Genomic DNA, 18,726 nt, shown 5'->3' on the forward strand with positions numbered 1-18,726 from the left:
CGAACACTTCAACTGCTCCTCCCACTCTGCTGAGGACAAGCAGGTCCTGGCCTCCTCCACCGCCGCTCCCTTACCACCCGACATTTGGAGGAAGAACGCCACATTTCCGCCTCAGAATGCTCCAACCTCAGGGCATCAAAATGGATTTCACCAGTTTCTTCATTTCCCCTCCCCTCACCTTACCCCAGTTCCAACCTTCCAGCTCAGCACCGTCCTCATGACCTCTCCCAGCTATCTATCCTCCTTCCCATCTATCTACACCACCCTCCCCTACAACCTATCACCTTTACTCCCATCTCCATCCACCTATTGCACTCTCAGCTAAGTTCGCCCCCAGCCCCACACCTCCCTCCCATTTATCTCTCTACCTCCGAGGTTCCCAGCCTTATTCCTGAGACAGGGCTTTTGCTCGAAATGTTGATTTTCGCGCTCTTCGGATGTCTGCTCTGCTGTGCTTTTCCAGCACCACTCTAATCTTGACTTTAAACAGTTCTTGGTCAAACTGGAGGAATTTATCTCCACCCCTCCCCCACCCTCACCAGTGCTAGAACCATTGCTTTTCTTGGTCTATTTCAGTGACTTAAATTTCAAAATGTGTGATTGACACAAAACTTGGAATGAATTCTGAACTGTCAGCACTTCAGGAGGATGTTGAGAAGTCGATCGAATGGACAACGCATAGAGGATGAAATGTAACTTAGAGTAGTGTGCAATGGGCTATTTTGACAGAAAGAACAATGAGAGATATTATCAATGAAAGGGTAGAGAGGAGCAGACAGACCTGGGGATACAGCTGCATCTGTCATCGAAAGTGGTAGGTGAGTTGAGAAAGTGGTCATTAAGGACATGAGCTCATCACTTTTAGAAATAAATACATGAAGTTCAAAAGCAAGGAAGCTATGGTGAAAGTTCAGAAAATACTGACTTGGCTGCAGCTAGCGTATTGTACCACTCCTTACCAAGGACATGAAGAATGTTTATCTTGTTTCAAACATAAATGACAAGATGAGTTGATAGTTTTTGTTTTAGTCTCAACTAGGCAAAGAACGATGTCAATTTTATTGCAACCATATTTATATTCTAAATCTTTAAGACTATTTGAAATACATATTATATATAAATACACAAATGAACATCTTTCTTTAGGAAATTGTAAACACCTATTTTAACAAAGTGAAAGTAAAGTCTGATTTCCTAAAGCTTTCACTTATAAAGTACTTTTACAACTTCTTTCCCTGTACATACAAGAGATATCATTAAACTGAATATGTTGATTATTTTTTTTCTCTCTTCCTGATTATTTTTTTCTTTCATTTTCCCCTTTGGCTTTTAAAGTGACCAACCTACAGCATTATACCTGCTTCTGTTATCCAATATAATAAATGTCATTTGTTCCTTTAAATATGGATAATTGATTGAGCCAGGTTCTACAGCTGTCCTCACCCCATTCCCATTCATACAGACTTCCAGCTATTTGCCTGAAGCTCTTTGGAACTGTGCAACTCTAACCCTAGCCCAGAGTTGAACAGAACGCTTGTAGCTCTCTCGGTGATAAGCTTATTGCAGCCAGTTACATTATTAAGCACTGGGGCTAAATCCTGACACCTCCTTGGCAGTAATGCCCAGTGCTACACCAAGCAATGTATCCACAAAGCAGGGGATTGAAAACTTCAATAAAAAGCAGGAGAAAAAAATTGGAAATACTTATTAATGTCTTTTCATCTGAAATGCTGAAAAGGATTCTGATGACAGATCATCAACTTGAAAGGTTTGATCTACAAGGGACTTGAAGTTGTGGAATCAAGCAGGAAAATGGGACTTAAGGTCACAACCAGATCAACTTTGATCTCCTTGAATGGTTGGGCAGATATGAGGGGCTGAATGGCCTAGTTATGCCCTCAGCAAAATTGATTTTATTTGTAAAAGATATTTAAGTGTGTATGAAATCGAAACAGAAAATGCTGGTGGTTCTGATACTAGGTCACAAGCTGAAACATTAACTCTCTCTTTCTCCACAAATGCTGAGTATCTGAAGCACTTCCAGGTTTAATTTTAGATTTCCAGTATCCACAATATTCTGTTTTATGGCTACTGATAACTGTAGCTTGAAGCAATTAAATTAAAATGCTTTACTCAACTCAAATTTCCACTGATTCAGCCACATTATGTGAGGGTTAGGTCACACTCCAGCACTCAAGCACAGATGTAAGGCTGGCACTCCAACGTAGTAGTACTGAGAGAGTGCTGCATTACTCTAGGTGCTGGTCTTCAGATGAGATGTTAAATCAAGATTGTATATAAATAATCTAATGCTTTTATTTCAAAGAAGAGTGATACCTGGTTAACTAATGTATTGGAGTTCTTTGTCAAAGTAACTGGTGCGGTTGATAAAGGGGAACCAGTGGTGGTATTATACTTAGATTTCCAGAAAGGATTTGATAAGGTTACTAAGGAAAATAAAAACACATGGTTGTGGGGGTTAAACATTGGCATGGATAGAGGATCAGCAGGCTAACAGGAAGCAGAGAGTCAGAATAAATGCGTCTTTTTCAGGTTGGCCGGATGTCACCGGTTGTGTACCACAGGGGTCAGTACTTGAACTTTAACTCTTAGCAATTTTTATAAATGATTTGGCCTGAAGGGACTAAAGCTAAATTTTCTGGTGACAGAAAGACAGGTAGGGAAGTGAGTTGAGGAAAGGATGTAAGGAGCCTACAAAGGGATTTGGTTGGGTTACGTGAGCGAACAAATGGAACGTGATGTGTGAAAGTGTGAAATTGTCCAGTTTTGGCAGAAAGAATAAAAAATAAACACATTATCTGAATGGTGAGATGTTTTAGAGCTCTGAGATGCAGATTTGAAAGTTACAGTGCATTAATTGTAGGTTAATATGCAAATACTGCAAGTAAACAGGAAAAGCTTAGTTATGTTATATTGTGAGGATAACTGATTAGTTGCAAGGGTTAGGGAGGTTTTACTTTAGTTACACAAGGTATTGGTGAGATTGAATTTTGAATGCTGTGTACAATATTGGTCACTGTGCTTCTGGAAGGATGTGAATACATTGGAAACAGTTCAGAGAATCTTTACTAGAATAATATTTGGAATAAGCAGATTTCTTCATTAGGAGAGGTTAAACAGGCCTGTATCCTCTCCTGTATCCTCTGGAGTTTAGAAGAGTCAGAGGTGACTTAGTTGAAACATGTAAGGTCATGAGAGGATTGACCAAGTGGGTGTGGAAAGGATAAAGTGAGGACTGTAGATGTTGGAGATCAGAACTGAAAAATGTGTTGCTGGAAAAGTGCAGCAGGTCAGGCAGCATCCAAGGAGCAGGAGAATCGCCGTTTCAGGCATTAGCCCTTCTTCAGGAATGAGGAGGGTGTGCCAAGCAGCATAAGATAAAAGGTAGGGAGGAGGGACTTGGGGGAGGGGCATTGGGAATGCGATAGGGGAAGGATGTTAAGGTGAGGGTGATAGGCCGGAGAGGGGGTGGGGGCAGAGAGATTGGTAAGAAGATTGCAGGGCAAGAAGGCGGTGCTGAGTCCGAGGGTTGGGACTGAGATAAGGTGGGGGGGGAGGGGAAATGAGGAAGCTGGAGAAATCTGCATTCATCCCTTGTGGTTGGAGGGTTCCTAGGCAGAAGATGAGATCTCAGAAGATGATGCGTGTGGAGGTGCGGGTGAATTTCTGATGGATATGGAAGGATCCCTTGGGGTCTTGGAGGGAAGTGAGAGTGCAAGTTTTGCATTTCTTGCGGTTGCAGGGGAAGGTGCCGGGAGTGGAGGTTGGGTTGGTGGGGGGTGTGGACCTCTCGAGGGAATTGCGGAGGGAGTGGTCTTTCCAGAATGCTGATAGGGGAAGGGATGGAAATCTATCCTTGGTGGTGGGGTCTTTTGGAGGTGGCAGAAATGACGAAGGATGATACGATGTATCTGGAGGTTGGTGGGGTGGTAGGTGAGGACCAATGGGGTTCTCACTGTGGGAGGAAATCAGAGCACCTGGAGGAAACCCACACAGACACAGGGAGAATGTGCAAACTCTAAACAGACAGTTGCCCAAGGCTGGAATTGAACCTGGGACCCTGGTGCTGTGACACAGCAGTGCTAACCACAAAGCCACCGTGCCACCCTCAAAAAGGTACCATTAAATTTGGTAGTAATTAATATAATCTCTCTATTCAAAAAAGTAGGAAGTTGAAAACATGAATCTACAGGCCACTTAGCTTGATGTCTGTCATGAGGAAGGTGTAAAAATCAATTCTTAATAAGGTTGTTGCTTGGGACTTGGAAAACTCAAGGTAATTAGGAAGAGACAACATCGTCTTGGGAAAAGAAAATCTTATTTAACTGATATATTAGAATTCTTTTAAGGAGTAATATGCACTATGGATAAACAGAAACCCGTTGATGTGCTGTATTTGGGTTTTCAGAAGGCATTGGACAAGGTTCTACATAGAAGGTTCTTGCGCACAGGAGGATTTCATAGAGTAGTGGGCAACATACCAGTATGGACAGAAGATTGGCTGGCTGGCAGAAAACAGAAAGAACAAATAAATCAGTCTTTGTTCAGAATGGTAACATGTGATGGATGCAATCCCACAGGGATCTGTGCTGGGCTTTCAACATTTTAAAATTTATATCAATGATTTAGAAGAGGAATTGAAAGCATAACGGCTAAGTTTGCAGACTACAGGAAGATAGATGGAAAAGTGTGTTGTGAAGGTGACACAACAAGGATGCAGAATAATATGTAATTGAGGGAGTGGGCAGGTGGAGTATCATGAGGGAAAATGCAAGTTGTTTTGGCAGGAAGAATAAAAAGTAGATATTACTGCAATGGAAAAGAACTGTAGAATTCTGAGGTGTGACAGGATCTAGGTGTTCTAGTTCATGTCAGAAAAAATCAATACACAGGTACAGCATGTAATCAGAAGGCAAAGGGGACGTAAATCTTTCTCATAAGAGGAATTGAACATAAAAGTAAAGGTGTCATGTTTCAGTTACACAGGGCATCGGTATGACCATATCTTGAATTATGGTCCCCTTGTTTAAGGAAAAATATAAAAGCATTGGAGGCAGTGCAGAGAAACTTTACAACATTGATACCTGGACTAAACAGATTGTCTTGTAAGGAAATATTGGACAGATTGGGCTTATTTACACTGGAGTTTAAGGAGTGAGGGGTAGTTTGATTGAAGTTCATAAGGTTGTGAAAGGTGTCTGTGGAAAGGAAGTTTACTTTTGTGGGTGAGTCCAAAATGAGGGGACACTGTCTGAAAATTAGGAACTGCTCTTTAAGGACAGAGATGAGCTTCTTTTTTCCCTTTCAGACGGCTATGCAACTTTGGAACTGTCCTTCTCAGAAGGCAATGAAGATGGAGTCACAAAACATCTTGAAAGTGAAGGGAGTTTGATTCTTGTTGGACAAGGGAATTAAAGATTAAAGGGGATAAAGGGGAACGTGGTACTTGGATCACAGATAACTCCATTGAGATCTTATTGATTGGCAGAGCAGGCTTGCAGGACTGAGTTACCTTCCTTCTCAACCTCTTTTGATCATGTGATTTAATTAATATTGCCTCCTCTTTTTGACTTGAATAAACCACTATCTTATCACGACTGACCCAACTGGAATTTCTTCAGCCTAAATTGAAGCCTGTAATAATTCTGTTCCTGCAGCCTGTCTGGTAAAATCAGTCATTCAGCCTCATGTGCTCATGCTAGCCCTTGGAAAGAGCTCTCAAATTAAGCCCACTACTCTGTGGTTTCCCATAGCCCTGGCTACAAAGTACTTATCCAATTGAATTTGAAAGTTACTACATCTTAGCACAACCTTTTAGATATTGCATTCCTGATTTTTACAAATCATTGCATCAAAAATATTTCTTTGCATCTCTCTCTGATCCTCTTGTTAACTCTTAAATTTGCTTCCTCTGTGCCTTGTTATGAAGTTGAAGATGCGTACTGTGCTTTTAAGAGAGAAGAAATGCTGTTTTGCACTGAGAGCTTCCAAGCACTTGTCATATGAGTAATTAGCAGTCTGGAAAATTGAAAATATGTAACATTTGGCTGTGAAATAGATACCTGAGCTGATTGCTGTTTTGACAACAATTCAAATTTAATCAATCAGTTTAAATTATGCCCCAGGATACTAGCAGTAAAAGAAAGAAGATGACCCAGAGAGCTATTCAGCCAGAAGATGACAGACACTGACGATAACAGCCGCTGTATGGTTTTGAAATTAAATTAATGTAATTTTAATAAGTATTCATTGGAACAGCATATTGTTATAGAGTTGGAGGCAGATAATAAGCAGTTAAGAGAAAGAGGGGCTTAGAGTTGTGAATAGTTGTTATTTAATATTCACTGTTAAAGTTAAGGAATAAATTTATACTATTTTCTTTAAATAGTGGGATTTGGGAGTTCTCTGTAATTCGTACTTTAACAGATTACAAGGTGAGGTGAGCTTTTCTGGATGTTTGGTTTAATTAACAGAAGGATTCACTGCTGTGTTGTAACAGCCTTAACTGTTCTGCCTTTTCTCTCCACTAAGTCTATCAAAACTCCTTCCTAATTCAGAACAACTTTATACATTTTCCTTTTCTCCATTTTAAGGAGATTATACTTCCTCTTCCTTTTATTCATAGGTTGCTCCAACATCAGGGAAAACCATTCCTTAAATAAGAAGAAAGAAATCTGGGAGCTGCCATTGACCTGTGAAAGAATTTTGTTTGATGTTACTCTGAAATGAATAACTGGTGACCAGATTTTAATCGTTCACGTTTTACAAAGTGGGGAGGTTTGAAAGGGAGCTGTCTTCACTTGCTGCAGGCTTATTTGTCAGAAAGTCCAACACAAGCCGCCCTCAAATTGTAGCAACAAATTATCTCCATGAACGTCTTCCGCATTTCCTGGCTACGGAAGGCATAGATTAGAGGGTCAATGATTGAGTTACACATGATGAGGATCAAATACAAATTGAAGTGTGACATGAAACACACACAGTACAGATTTCTGGGACAAGAGATCATGAGGATGAGATGCAGGAAGAATGGAGCCCAGCAAATAATAAAAATACCAAGCAGGATTGTTAACGTGATAGCCCCCTTCATACTTGCTCTCTGGTGGATTGAGTTGTAGCCGGTCAAAGCAGCAATTCGCTTTGCATGCGAGCGAGCCAAGAGAAACATGTGGCTGTATAGGGAGGCCATGAGGATTAACATAATGAAGAACATGGTGACCAGACATATGACGACGGGTGGGCTCTCAGAGTAGATGATGAAGATGATACCACAGCCAGTACAGAACAACCAGATACCTGCAATAATAAAAGCAGCTCGTTTTACTGTCATGATGTGATGGTAACGCAAAGCGTAGAATATGGTGACGTACCTATCGACAGCTATGGCCACAAGGCTACACATGGATGCCACAACAGAAATGCAGATCAGCGAATCAAAGACATTGTCCACCTGTTTGGCCAAGTTGTCTTCAACAATCAAATGCCTGTTGTTAACTAAGGCGATCACAATGGTCTCCCATGCATTGGACACACTTACCAGCATGTCAGCAACAGCCAGACTGCAGATAAACAAATACATTGGAGAATGGAGGTTCTTATTCTTAATAATTGCAGCAATGACCAAAATATTTTCCAGTAGACTCATAATGCCTAGGGTTAGAAATATCTCAATGGCTACACTGACTTGTTCACATAAAGCAGATGTTCTTTTCATCTTATGCATTGTATCATCAGCAGGAGTGAGGTTCTGCAGCCATCGTACATGTGAGTGTAGCTCTGTTACATTCATGTTTCACATACACGCTGAATCGTCCTTTAGTTTGTTTCAGTATAAGATGCTCATTGAGAAAGGTGCAAACTCCATGTCTAGTCTTCCCTAAGTGAGAAAAAACAAAGGTAAGTTGAGAACTGTGAGGTTCTGGTTGAAATTTCACTCAAGTCTACTTTGCTGTAACTGATAAGTCTCCATCTGCCCAGAGCATGTACAGAATGAAATGTATTGCATCAACAGAGCACCTTTCCGGTCTCCAGGTATCTCAAAGCACTTTACAATCAATCAAGTATTTTTGAGAAGTGTAATGACTATTGTGATGTAGGCACACACAAAAGTGACCACAACCAGATCAGTTGTTTCTGGTGAAGTTGGCTAAAGGATATGCATTAACTAGGACACCAGTGATAATCACTGCTCTTCTTCACATTAGTATCTTTTGCCTGTCCATCTGAAAGGGCAGGCAGTGCCTGATGTAATATCTCACTCAAAACAAAGACAAAAAGAACAATCCCCACCATTAATCCAGCTTTTAGGTACAAAATAAACTTGGAAGTGGGGCTGTGCAACAAATTACTGATGGCAATGCAATGCATTCAGAACCAGTAGTTAGTCAAATATAGCCAACTATTATCCTTTATTAACTATGTGCTTGAATTGAGTTCTCTGTGTGGTCAGGGTATGATCTCACCCTCCATCAAGCTGGTTACTGAACCAACATACCTCTCTACCTTACTCCTGGATACTTGGGCTTCATGCATTTACAAGACTAGCCACCTCTATCTGAGTCTCTGAGATACACAGACTGCCAATTTCTGAGCAGGTATCTGGCGAGTGCTGATGGATGTCCTCCTCCACTTTTTCTGCTACTGTCAGGTTTCTGACTTGTGACAGACCTGGAAAAATAGAGAGTGGGGCAAGAGTTAGCACTCAATGATCAGAGGAAGAAGAGGGATGGAGCAGTTACAAAAAAACTCATTGCTTCACAAAGACTGAACGATGGCATTGTGCTAATGTGTTAAATGAAACAAGTAAGGACCATCACACCACTGCGAGAGATTAAATTCTTTTGGTTTCACCTAACCTGAACATCTTTGGATTGTAGGAAGAAACCAGAGCGCCTGGAGGAAATACCCACGCACACACAGAAGAATGTGCAAAACTTCACACAGAGTCACCCGAGGCTGGAATGAGACCCAGGTCCCTGGTGCTGTGCAGTCATAGTGTTGACTGCTGAGCCACTGTGCTGACCAAATGACTTAAATAGCTTCCTTCACAATGGTGTCATGATAAGTTCATTCACCCATTTTGCAGGCCCTAACCCTCATCCAAACAAGCTGAGAAACCTCTCACCTTTTGGATAACTGCAGAAGTTGAGACTCCTGCATTCCTGACCTTTGAGTCCCTGACCCTGTTTCAGTAACAGTCATATACACAGGTCCGATACCGCAGGCCAAATCAATGACCATATCCTAAGAGGTGTGACCACTTCCTGGAACAAAATGGCCTGGTAACATCCCCCCTTGCCGATGACATAAATACATATAAGAATCTTAGGGGCCTTCATAGGGTGACTACAGAGAGGTAGTTTCCCGTGAGAGAGAGTAGGAAAATCTGGGGCCAGAGGGCATACTCTCAAAGTAAGGGGTTAACCATTTAAGACGGAGGTGAGGAGGAACTTCTTCTCTCAGAGGCTAGTGAATTTGTGGAATTCTTGACCACAGAGTATTGTAGGGACCAAGTCATTAAGAATGTTCAAGGTTAAGGTAGTCAAATTTTTAACCCAGTGACAGAATCCAGGGTTATGGGGAAAAGAAAGGAAGATGGAGTTGGGGGTTATCAGATCAGAGTTGACTCAATGGGCCAAATGGCCTACGTCTGCACCAACATCTGCAGGCCTTATGGTGCTGCAGCGTTTATGTCTTGGCCTCCAGCCCATTGACTCTGGAAGGTGTCTGCCCAGGATGACATTAGCATCCAGAATCTCCCACCTCCGGCAATCGCAGCAAATCATCTAGCACTCTGAAAGCTAGTGCTTCCAAATAAACCTGTTGGACTATAAGACCTGGTGTTGTGTGATTTTTAACTTTATCATCTAAACTGCCATCATTATTTTTGTGTGTTAACAAATTAATAATTTTAACCAGTTTATAATGAAAAAACGTTACACTTCCCATAAAGATTAGAACCAACAGTAACCTTTATCAATACTAATAAAGTGCTCACAATTTTGAACAGCTATGCACAGTTAAAAGCTGAAAGATTTCCCTTTTTTAATATTAGTAATACAGTATACACAAAGTGCCTAACAGCATTTAATCACGGATCATTGGGTTCATGAACCAATGAACTATTACTACCTTGTGATGTCACTATGAATGTTTTTCCCAGTCAGGCACTCTCCAGATTTCAGAGGATATTTTCCTCATGTGAGGCAATCCAGAGGTCCTAGCTTTAGGATGAAGGGTCATGGATTCAAAACAGGGATGAGGAGAAATTACTTCTCTCAAAGAAGGTGTCAATCTGTGGAATTCATTACCCCAGGGTAAGATGGATGCTGGAACATTGAATAAATTTAAGGAGGCGATACAAAGATTTTCAACTCATAATGGGGTAAAGAATAATGGAGAACAGGCAAGAAAATGGAGTTCAAGCTGAGATGAAATCAGCCATGATCGTGTGATATAACAGAGTGTCTAAACTGCCTACCCCTGCTCCAAGTTCTTATGCTCTTGAGATGCAGAGAGATATAGGGGGCAGCCTCGTGCATAAATTACCAAAGGTTAGTGCGCACGTACATAAAATAATCAGAAAGACAATAGAATGTTATGTTTTATTGTGAGAGGAAATAACTGCAAGATTAGAGAGGTTATGGTTCAGGTAGATAGGGCTTCGATAAAACCACATCTGGTGGACTGTGTACAGTACTGGCCACCATATCTATAGGATTTCTTTCTCCATTGGAAGCAGTTCAAAGAGGATTGACTAGACTAACATGCACATTGCCTTATGGGAAAAGGCTGGACAGGCTAGATCCGTATCCTCTGGAATTTAAAAGAGTCAGAGGTGACTTAAATGAAACATATAAAATCAAAAATGGACTTGACCTGGTGGATATCAAAAATATAGTTCCTCATGTGAGAAAATTCTGAACTGGGTGTCAGAGTTTAATAATAAGAGGTCACCCACTTAAGTTGTTGTTGTTGTGTCGCCATAGTCTTACCAGACAATAGGGGCTGCTCTCTCCTTAGAGAGAAGCAACTGGTGGTGATTTAACCTGAGGGCCTCCAGACCGCAGGTGAGGGAAGAGGTTGAAAAGGAAAGTGCTTTTTTAAGACAGAGAGCATGAAACAACTATTTTCTCTCAGATGGTTCCGAGTCTTCGGAATTCCAATCCCTAAAAGGCAGTGGGTGCAGAATCTTTGAATATTGTTAAGGTTGAGATCGATTGACTCTTGATTGCCAAGGGAATAACAGGTAACTGGGCTATGCAGGAATGTAGAGTTAAGGTTAAAATCAGGTCAGCCGTCATCTTATTGAATGGGGGATCAGGCCTGAAGCGCAGAGTGACCTATTCTAACTCCTTGTTTGCATGTATTCCTCTGTCTCCTCAATAATTGTTGTCCTGTAACATGAGAACGATGAAATGATCTCTACTTGTCCAGACGGATACAATATCAACAATACTCAAACCTAACTAGGGCAAAGCACTAGGACACTGATCCCTGGCACAATCAGCAATCAGTCCAGCAGCATCAGTATTCATTCCCTTCACCATCGCAGTACAGTCGAAGACGTCTTTATTAAGACTCCTTCAACAACACCTTCCAAACCCATAGGAGCAAGGACAAGGGCAGCAGACACATGGGAATACCACCAGCTGAAAGTTCCCCTTCAAGCCATTCACCATCCTAACTTGGAAATATATTGCTATTCCTTCACTATCACTAGATCAAAATCCTGGAATTCCATGACCAGCAGCACCGTGCTCAAGATGAAGCAGAAGCTCAAGATGACAGCTCACCACCAACCTGAGCTACAAATCTTCTCAAAGCTTGTTAAGTTCACCACCACTCCTGAAGGGCAGCGAGCGATGAGCAATAATCACTGACTGAACCAGAGACAACCACACCCCATGAATTTTCTTTTTCAAAGAGGAACACTGGGAGAGGGCTTCCTCGCAACACCCCTGTTCGTTCAACTGCTCAGCTTTAATTTGGATGGCAAAATTCATTTCCCCTTAAGAGGTGGTGGCTGCCTTTAAATAGCACCAGTGGATGGTAGGCTGGCAGAAAAGAAATAGCCAGCCCCACAGCTGATACATCAAGCTGGACTGGATCAGGCACCGCACCAGCTTCATTCATGCTGTTCTCTCATACAAACAGTCAGGAGTTTGACCTGTTGAATTTCTCCCCACTCAGAGAATAAATCTTCTCTCTTGGTATAGAGCTTGCCTGTGGAAATTCAGACCTAAAGTTCCCAAATGCATTTCACCAACAGGTAATGCCTAACACTATGGATGAGAGTGCACAGAATCATCCCCACTTGCAAAGATAGAAGTGAATAGGAGAGCTGCAGATTTTGCAGCGATCCACCTGAACAGCATCAGCAAGTTTAAGCCTTTGAAAAGCTAGCTTTCGGGTATTGAATCGATTTGCTGCTTTTGGAAGTTATTACTTCACGTCAATTCTGTCAAGCTTTTCTCTCCTGTTACCCTTTGCTACTTATAAAATAAATACTTTTAAGTTCTGACCCTGTGGCCCACTCACATTATCTTTTCTGTCTGACCTGTTGCAAGTTGCCATTATTTCTGCATTTTAATTAGCATCAACATTTGATTAAAGCATTCGAATTTCAAGGCTTTTGCCTGTGCATCTTTTTTTCTGTCACAGCAACTACGTAGATGCATATTTAAAAAAAAGTTGGTGAGCACTCAAAGCAATTCTAAAAGTTACTTACTGATTGGTGATTTTTTTATTTGCTATCAGTTGCCGTTGCCTCACACTGTATTGTTTTCCTCTTCATTGCCTAGTTTACAGTTCGCAGGCTGTTGGGTTGTTGTGAAGCAAATTCCTCCAGGTGCAGTTAGACACGAGCGATGTTGAAACTACAACTTGCCTTTCTGCAGGCTTTCAGACCACAACACCATACATCCCCTCACTGTCAGCACAAGCCAGCATCTGAACAGCAGGACACTTGTTCAGCCTCAGATACTTACCCGTTGACAATACTCACATCTTTTGGTAACTGCAGGGCCATCTTCTGGCATTAGAAATACTCGAAGCTGCGATAATGAGCTCAGACAAGAATTGACTCGTCAGCCATATACCCATCTTAAAATATGCAATAAAAATTAATCATTTTCTTTCAAAACATTAGTTTTATTCTGTGAAAAAACTTCAGAGGAAGCAACCAATTAAATCTAATCTGAGAGCATTTAAAAAATTTTCTTTATTCATTTACAGGATGAGGGTGTTACTGACTAAGGCAGTATTTATTGCATCTCCTTATTTGCCCAGAAGGCAGCTAAGAGTCAACCACATTGCTGTGGCTCTGAAGTCACATGTAGGCCAGGCCAGCTAAGGATGGCAGCTTTGTTCCCTAAAGGACATTAGCGAAGCAGATGGGTTTTTCCTGTCAATCAGCAATGGACTCATGGTCATCATTAGACCTTTAATTTCAAATATTTATTGAATTCAAATTCTACCATCTGCTGTGGCAGGATTCAAACCTGGCTCCCTGGAACATTATCTGGGTGTCTGAGTTAACAGACCAGTGGTAATACCAATAGACCAATCCTTCCCCAAAATAACATGAAGTCTTTTAACTGAAATGTCCTTAGTGTTCACTGATTTAGAACACTTGTTGTCATTGGTTTCAACAAACCCTTTAAAACTGTGATCCCCCTTCGCCCCCATTTTAATTATTGAAACACTTGCCATATCAAATTTTAAATTATAATCTCATCGGTTGTTTTCATACTTTAAACTTTCCAAAAGGTAGAGCATTGAGGATTGCTGACAAAAAAAGGCATGCTATTGAAGTTATTTTTATCCAACACTCGTCAGGACAGAATGCAAGAATACCAAATCTCAAAGCACGAAACAACTTATAATGCAGGAAAAGAATGCTGATTCATTGGACTGTGATTGATAATGGTGTTGCCATGGGGAACGCACTGGGAAAATTCCACCCCTGAGCTACTTTTTAATTGGAAATACTACATGATGTGAATGTGGTCTTCCTGTCTGCAAAGGTGAGTGTGAATTCAGTATGTGTGTGAATAAAAGTGACATCCAGCACTTGGATGGTTTGACAAATCAGAGCCATGGAGTCATAGTGTCAAATAGCATGGAAACAGAACCTTTGGTCTAACTAGTCTTTGCCAACGATAAACTAAGCTAGTCCCAATTGCCTGCACTCGGCCTATATCACTCCAAGCATTTCTTATTTGAGTACTCATATAAACATCTTTCAAACATTGTACTTATACCCGCATCTATCACTTCCTTTGGAAGTTCATTCCATGCATGAACCACTCCCTGTGTAAAAACGTTGTCCCTCATGTGTCTTCTAAACCTTTCTCCTCTCACCTTAAAAATGCCCCCTAGCCTTAAAACCCCCACCTAGGGAAAATCCATCTGCCATTCACCTTATTTATACCCCTCATGATTTTATAAATCTGTACAAGGTCACCTCTCAACCTGCTACACTTAAGCAATATGCCTGGTTCAAATTTAAACAAAGATTTTGGCAGATAACTGTTCCCCTGGTGCATATTTGTACATGTTTAATATTCTGAGGCATAAAATTATTCCCTTACTTATTTAATTCAGTCAAGTGCATTGCATTGGATATTCAGTATCCTTCCAAAATTCAAAGCAATAGCTGCAATCAAACAAGGCAAAGAGAAAATCCATTCCATCCCTTCTGATCTGTAGCAGACTGACAAACAAAGTTGCATTCTCAGAACTTTCAAAAACTCCAAAATGTCACTATCACAATGCTTTGGTTAAATGAGGAATTTGTCTAAATTTGATTTGGAAATTTAAACACGTGCTGTCGTCATTCTTTAGTGAAATAATAGCATCATACCGTAGATTCAAATGACACAGATGGAGGCCATTTGGCCCATTATACAAGTACTGGCTCTTGGATAGAGCATCTAATTAGTTCCGCTTAATGTCCAATTTCATTACAATCCTGCCATTTTCAATCCCGCTGTTACATTCACAGCTGGTGTTAAAACTGGACAAATCTGATTCCAGTATGGCACATGATTTGGTCGGCCATAAGTTTTATTTTTCTTTTTGTTTGCCATAGTGGTCAGTCACTCAAAATAGTCACAAGAGGCTGTCAGTATACTTTTAACAAAAGAACACACCGCACAATATAATGCACCAATCTTTGAGATGCATGGCCTATATATTCTGGCCTCACACCAGCGCTGAAATTCATATATCACATTACTCATTCTTATGATAGACAGGGAATCCTTTTGGCTTGACTGCAGCAATAATACTAATAATTATTGTAAAAATATATTATAAATCTTCATAACACTGGGTACTTTGACGTTTTTTTTCAATTACTCTACAGATTTCCATACCAATTTTGCTTTCATACAATAAATAAAAGCAAATTACTGCGGATGCTGGAAACTGAAACCAAAAGAGAAAATGCTGGAAAATCTCAGCAGGTCTGGCAGCATCTGTAAGGAGAGAAAAGAGCTGACATTTTGAGTCTAACTGACCCTTTGTCAAAGCTTTTCCAGACCTGCTGAGATTTTCCAGCATTTTCTCTTTTGGTTACTTTCATACAAGGCCAACAATGTTGCATTATTTCTCTGTTCAAACTGAGCAAATATTTATTTTTAAATTGAAACTCCAATTTCTAAATTTTCCCAGAAAGGACACATTTTTTTCCACGTCCACCCTGTAAAGACTTTTCAAGATCTTATATGTTTCAATAAAGTCATGTCTTCCTCTTCTGAACTTCAAGCGGATTGAAGCTTCAGTCTGTTTAACCTCTCCTCATAAGACAATCTGCCCATTAGTCTGGTATTAGTTTGGTTAACCTTCACTGCCTACGACATATTCACATCCTTCTTTGTACATTTCATGGATTTGGGAGATCCCAAGTTATTGAAATATAGACATTGAGGAAGCACAGCAAGATCCCACAGACCGGCATATGGTAATAGACAGAAAATCTGATTTTATGAAGGTGTTGATTGGATAATAAATGCCTGAGAGAACCCATCTCCTTTTCTTCAAAATATCACATTGGGAGTTTTGTACGTTCACCTGAGAAAGCAGTTGGGATCTTAGCTTTATCCACCATCAGAAATAAAGTTTCTTCGATAGTGTCACTGGAGTGTCAGTCTAGGATTTTGTGACAAAAATCCCTGGAATGGAATTTGACTGTATCTACATCTACCACACTCTCAGATACAAATACCCATTTGGTCCCTAGCTGATTGCAATCTTCTTTTTACCACCTCTTTGCTATGATATAATGCACTGGTTGGGCCTCAGCAGGAGTACTGAGTACAGTTTTAGTCATCACATTATGGAAAGAATGTGATGCATTGTCGACAGTGCAGAAGAAGTTGACAAGAATGGTTCCAGGGATGAGACACTTAAGTTAGGTGGAAAGATTGCAAAAGTTCGAACTTTAGTCCTTGGAGAGGAGAAGGCTATGACGAGGTTTGATAAAGGTTTTCAAAATCATGAGAGAGCTGGACAGAGTTCATCAAGGGAAACTGTTCCCACTCGTAAATGGATTGAAAATCGAAAGGTACGCATGTACATGCACACTAAACCTAATTTAGAGTTTATTGCATGATAGCAGATAGTGAAAGGGACTGTCAAACAATGCAGCAGTATATAGATAGACTGGAGAGTTGGGCACATACATACATTTACACACATATACACACACACACACATGCATACACACACAAACACACGTGCACACAAACACACACACATACATATATACATACACACAAACAGACACCACATACACATACACAGGCACATAGACACACATACATACATACACGCACACACACGTATATATATACACACACACACACACACACACACACACACACACCCACACACACACACATACATACATACACGTGAATCTATAAGGTGAATTTGCCTTTGCGGATTTGTATTTGCAGATACATTCTATTTTGTTCAAAAAGCACACAATCTGTGGGCAGTCAGTCAATGTGGTATTTTATAAATTCCAACTTTGGAAGTAAGACCAGTCTGACTCCAGTTTGATATACAAGCAGCCTTGAAACTTGACCTCACATCTAAAATGCATTGTCTGACCTGAGGTGTCACCTTTATTCCAATAAAACCTGAAGTTATCTTGGGGCAGTGACTTGAAAGAAATTCTAGATTTACATATTAATCAATTGAAACTTGTACCTCCATTCTAATTGATTAAAGACTGAATAGCCATCTAGGTTTGTTCAATACATTAGCATAATTTGTATGACCCTTTGATCTTTTACTTATAAATTCTGTGTCCAACGTATTCTCTCTCACTAGCTGCCTGAGGAAGGAGTGGAGGCTCCGAAAGCTTGCAATTTCAAATAAACCTGTTGGACTATAACCTGGTGTCATGTGATTTTTGACTTTGTCCACTCCAGTCCAATACCGGCTTCTCCACAAAATAAAATATGACCTTAAGTCAGGTAAGCAAAAAAGGGACTACTTCAGGCAACTACAAGTGTTTGTAAAGAACAAAGTGAGGTAGACAGATGTAGGGGAGGTACTGCAGAGCTTTGAGCCTAGGTAATGTAAAGTTCAAAATGTGGAGCAATTAATATCAGCAATGTTTACGAGACTAGAATTAGAGGGTGGAGTGATCTCAGCTATATGCAGGTCTGAATGAAATTGCAGAGATAGGTAGGGGTGGAGTCATTTGAAAGCAAGCATGAAAGTTTTAAAATGAGATTTAGAAAATCTTAAAACTTGTTTAGAATCTAGAACAACAAGGGCAGCAGATGCATGGTAATACCACCCACTGCAATTCCTCCTCCAATTCACTCTCTGGGAAATATATCGCTGTTCCTTCACTACTGCTGGATGGAGATCCTATAACTCACTTTGTAAGAGCATTGCGAGTGCAATCTCACGTGGTTCAAGAATGCAGCCTCAAAGGCGATTAGAGATTAATCAATAAATATGATAATTTCCAATGATCTCACATTCCATCCCAAAAATGAAGTAACTCCCTTTCACTGAGACACAGCCACGGTGCCTATTCCCACACGCTGAATAAGGTCTGATGGAGTCAGTGTTCATGTTACATTGAGATCTATCGAATTTAGTGATGTCTGTTGGCACAGTCTTTGAGTGGAGACAGTTCAGTTCTGCACGAGTATCTGAAGGGAACGGATGTATCCTGTACATCTCCGGAGAGTTCTCAGTAATTGTTCTTTACAAATCATGCAAGCTGTGCCTGTTGCTATCATACAATAAATTACTCTTTTAATATAAAACAAGTACCTGTTCTGCTTAGACTCACTAGTGGTCTATTCTCTACCACTGATAACTAGACAGGCCCTAGACACAGCATAGAGTCTGGAGGGTTGGTAACAGTGAAGTCACCAAACTGTAGAAGTCAGTTAAAAATAGCTGCAAGAGCTAAAATCAACAATACTCAACAAAAAATTCAGTATAGTTTGTTGCAACAACAATTGGTCTTTATTCACTATAGAACTGCAAGCTGATGTCTAAACATGGAAGAGAGAGAGAATTGCTCCCAGCTCCCAGTTTCTCTCTCAAGTTTGTGCGAACAGAGAGTAAAGCAGGAATACTTATACTCAAAACTTACCAATAGCTGTCATGAACTATCATTAGAGGTTAGTCATCCATTAGACTGGTACATTGAATTATGATATGGGT

The 18,726-nt window shown here is 40.5% G+C and overlaps 1 protein-coding gene across 1 annotated transcript; it reads right to left on the reverse strand.

Moving 5' to 3' along the window:
• Positions 1 to 1,089: 1,089 nt before the first annotated feature.
• On the reverse strand, positions 1,090 to 12,909 carry LOC140476891 (melanocortin receptor 5-like). Its single transcript, XM_072569788.1, has 3 exons — positions 12,752 to 12,909; positions 8,516 to 8,688; positions 1,090 to 7,897 (listed from the first exon to the last, which is right to left on the reverse strand). The coding sequence occupies exon 3, from the start codon at positions 7,808 to 7,810 to the stop codon at positions 6,833 to 6,835; it is 978 nt and encodes a 325-aa protein (XP_072425889.1). The 5' UTR covers positions 7,811 to 7,897; positions 8,516 to 8,688; positions 12,752 to 12,909; the 3' UTR covers positions 1,090 to 6,832.
• Between the last annotated feature and the right edge of the window lie 5,817 nt (positions 12,910 to 18,726).

The sequence above is a fragment of the Chiloscyllium punctatum genome, chromosome 5, assembly GCF_047496795.1.
Source record: "Chiloscyllium punctatum isolate Juve2018m chromosome 5, sChiPun1.3, whole genome shotgun sequence".
Lineage (NCBI taxonomy): Eukaryota > Metazoa > Chordata > Chondrichthyes > Orectolobiformes > Hemiscylliidae > Chiloscyllium > Chiloscyllium punctatum.

Bases quoted from the DNA above. Each gene is read 5' to 3' on its own strand.
- LOC140476891 (XM_072569788.1), bottom strand. From the start codon at position 7,810: ATGAATGTAACAGAGCTACACTCACATGTACGATGGCTGCAGAACCTC.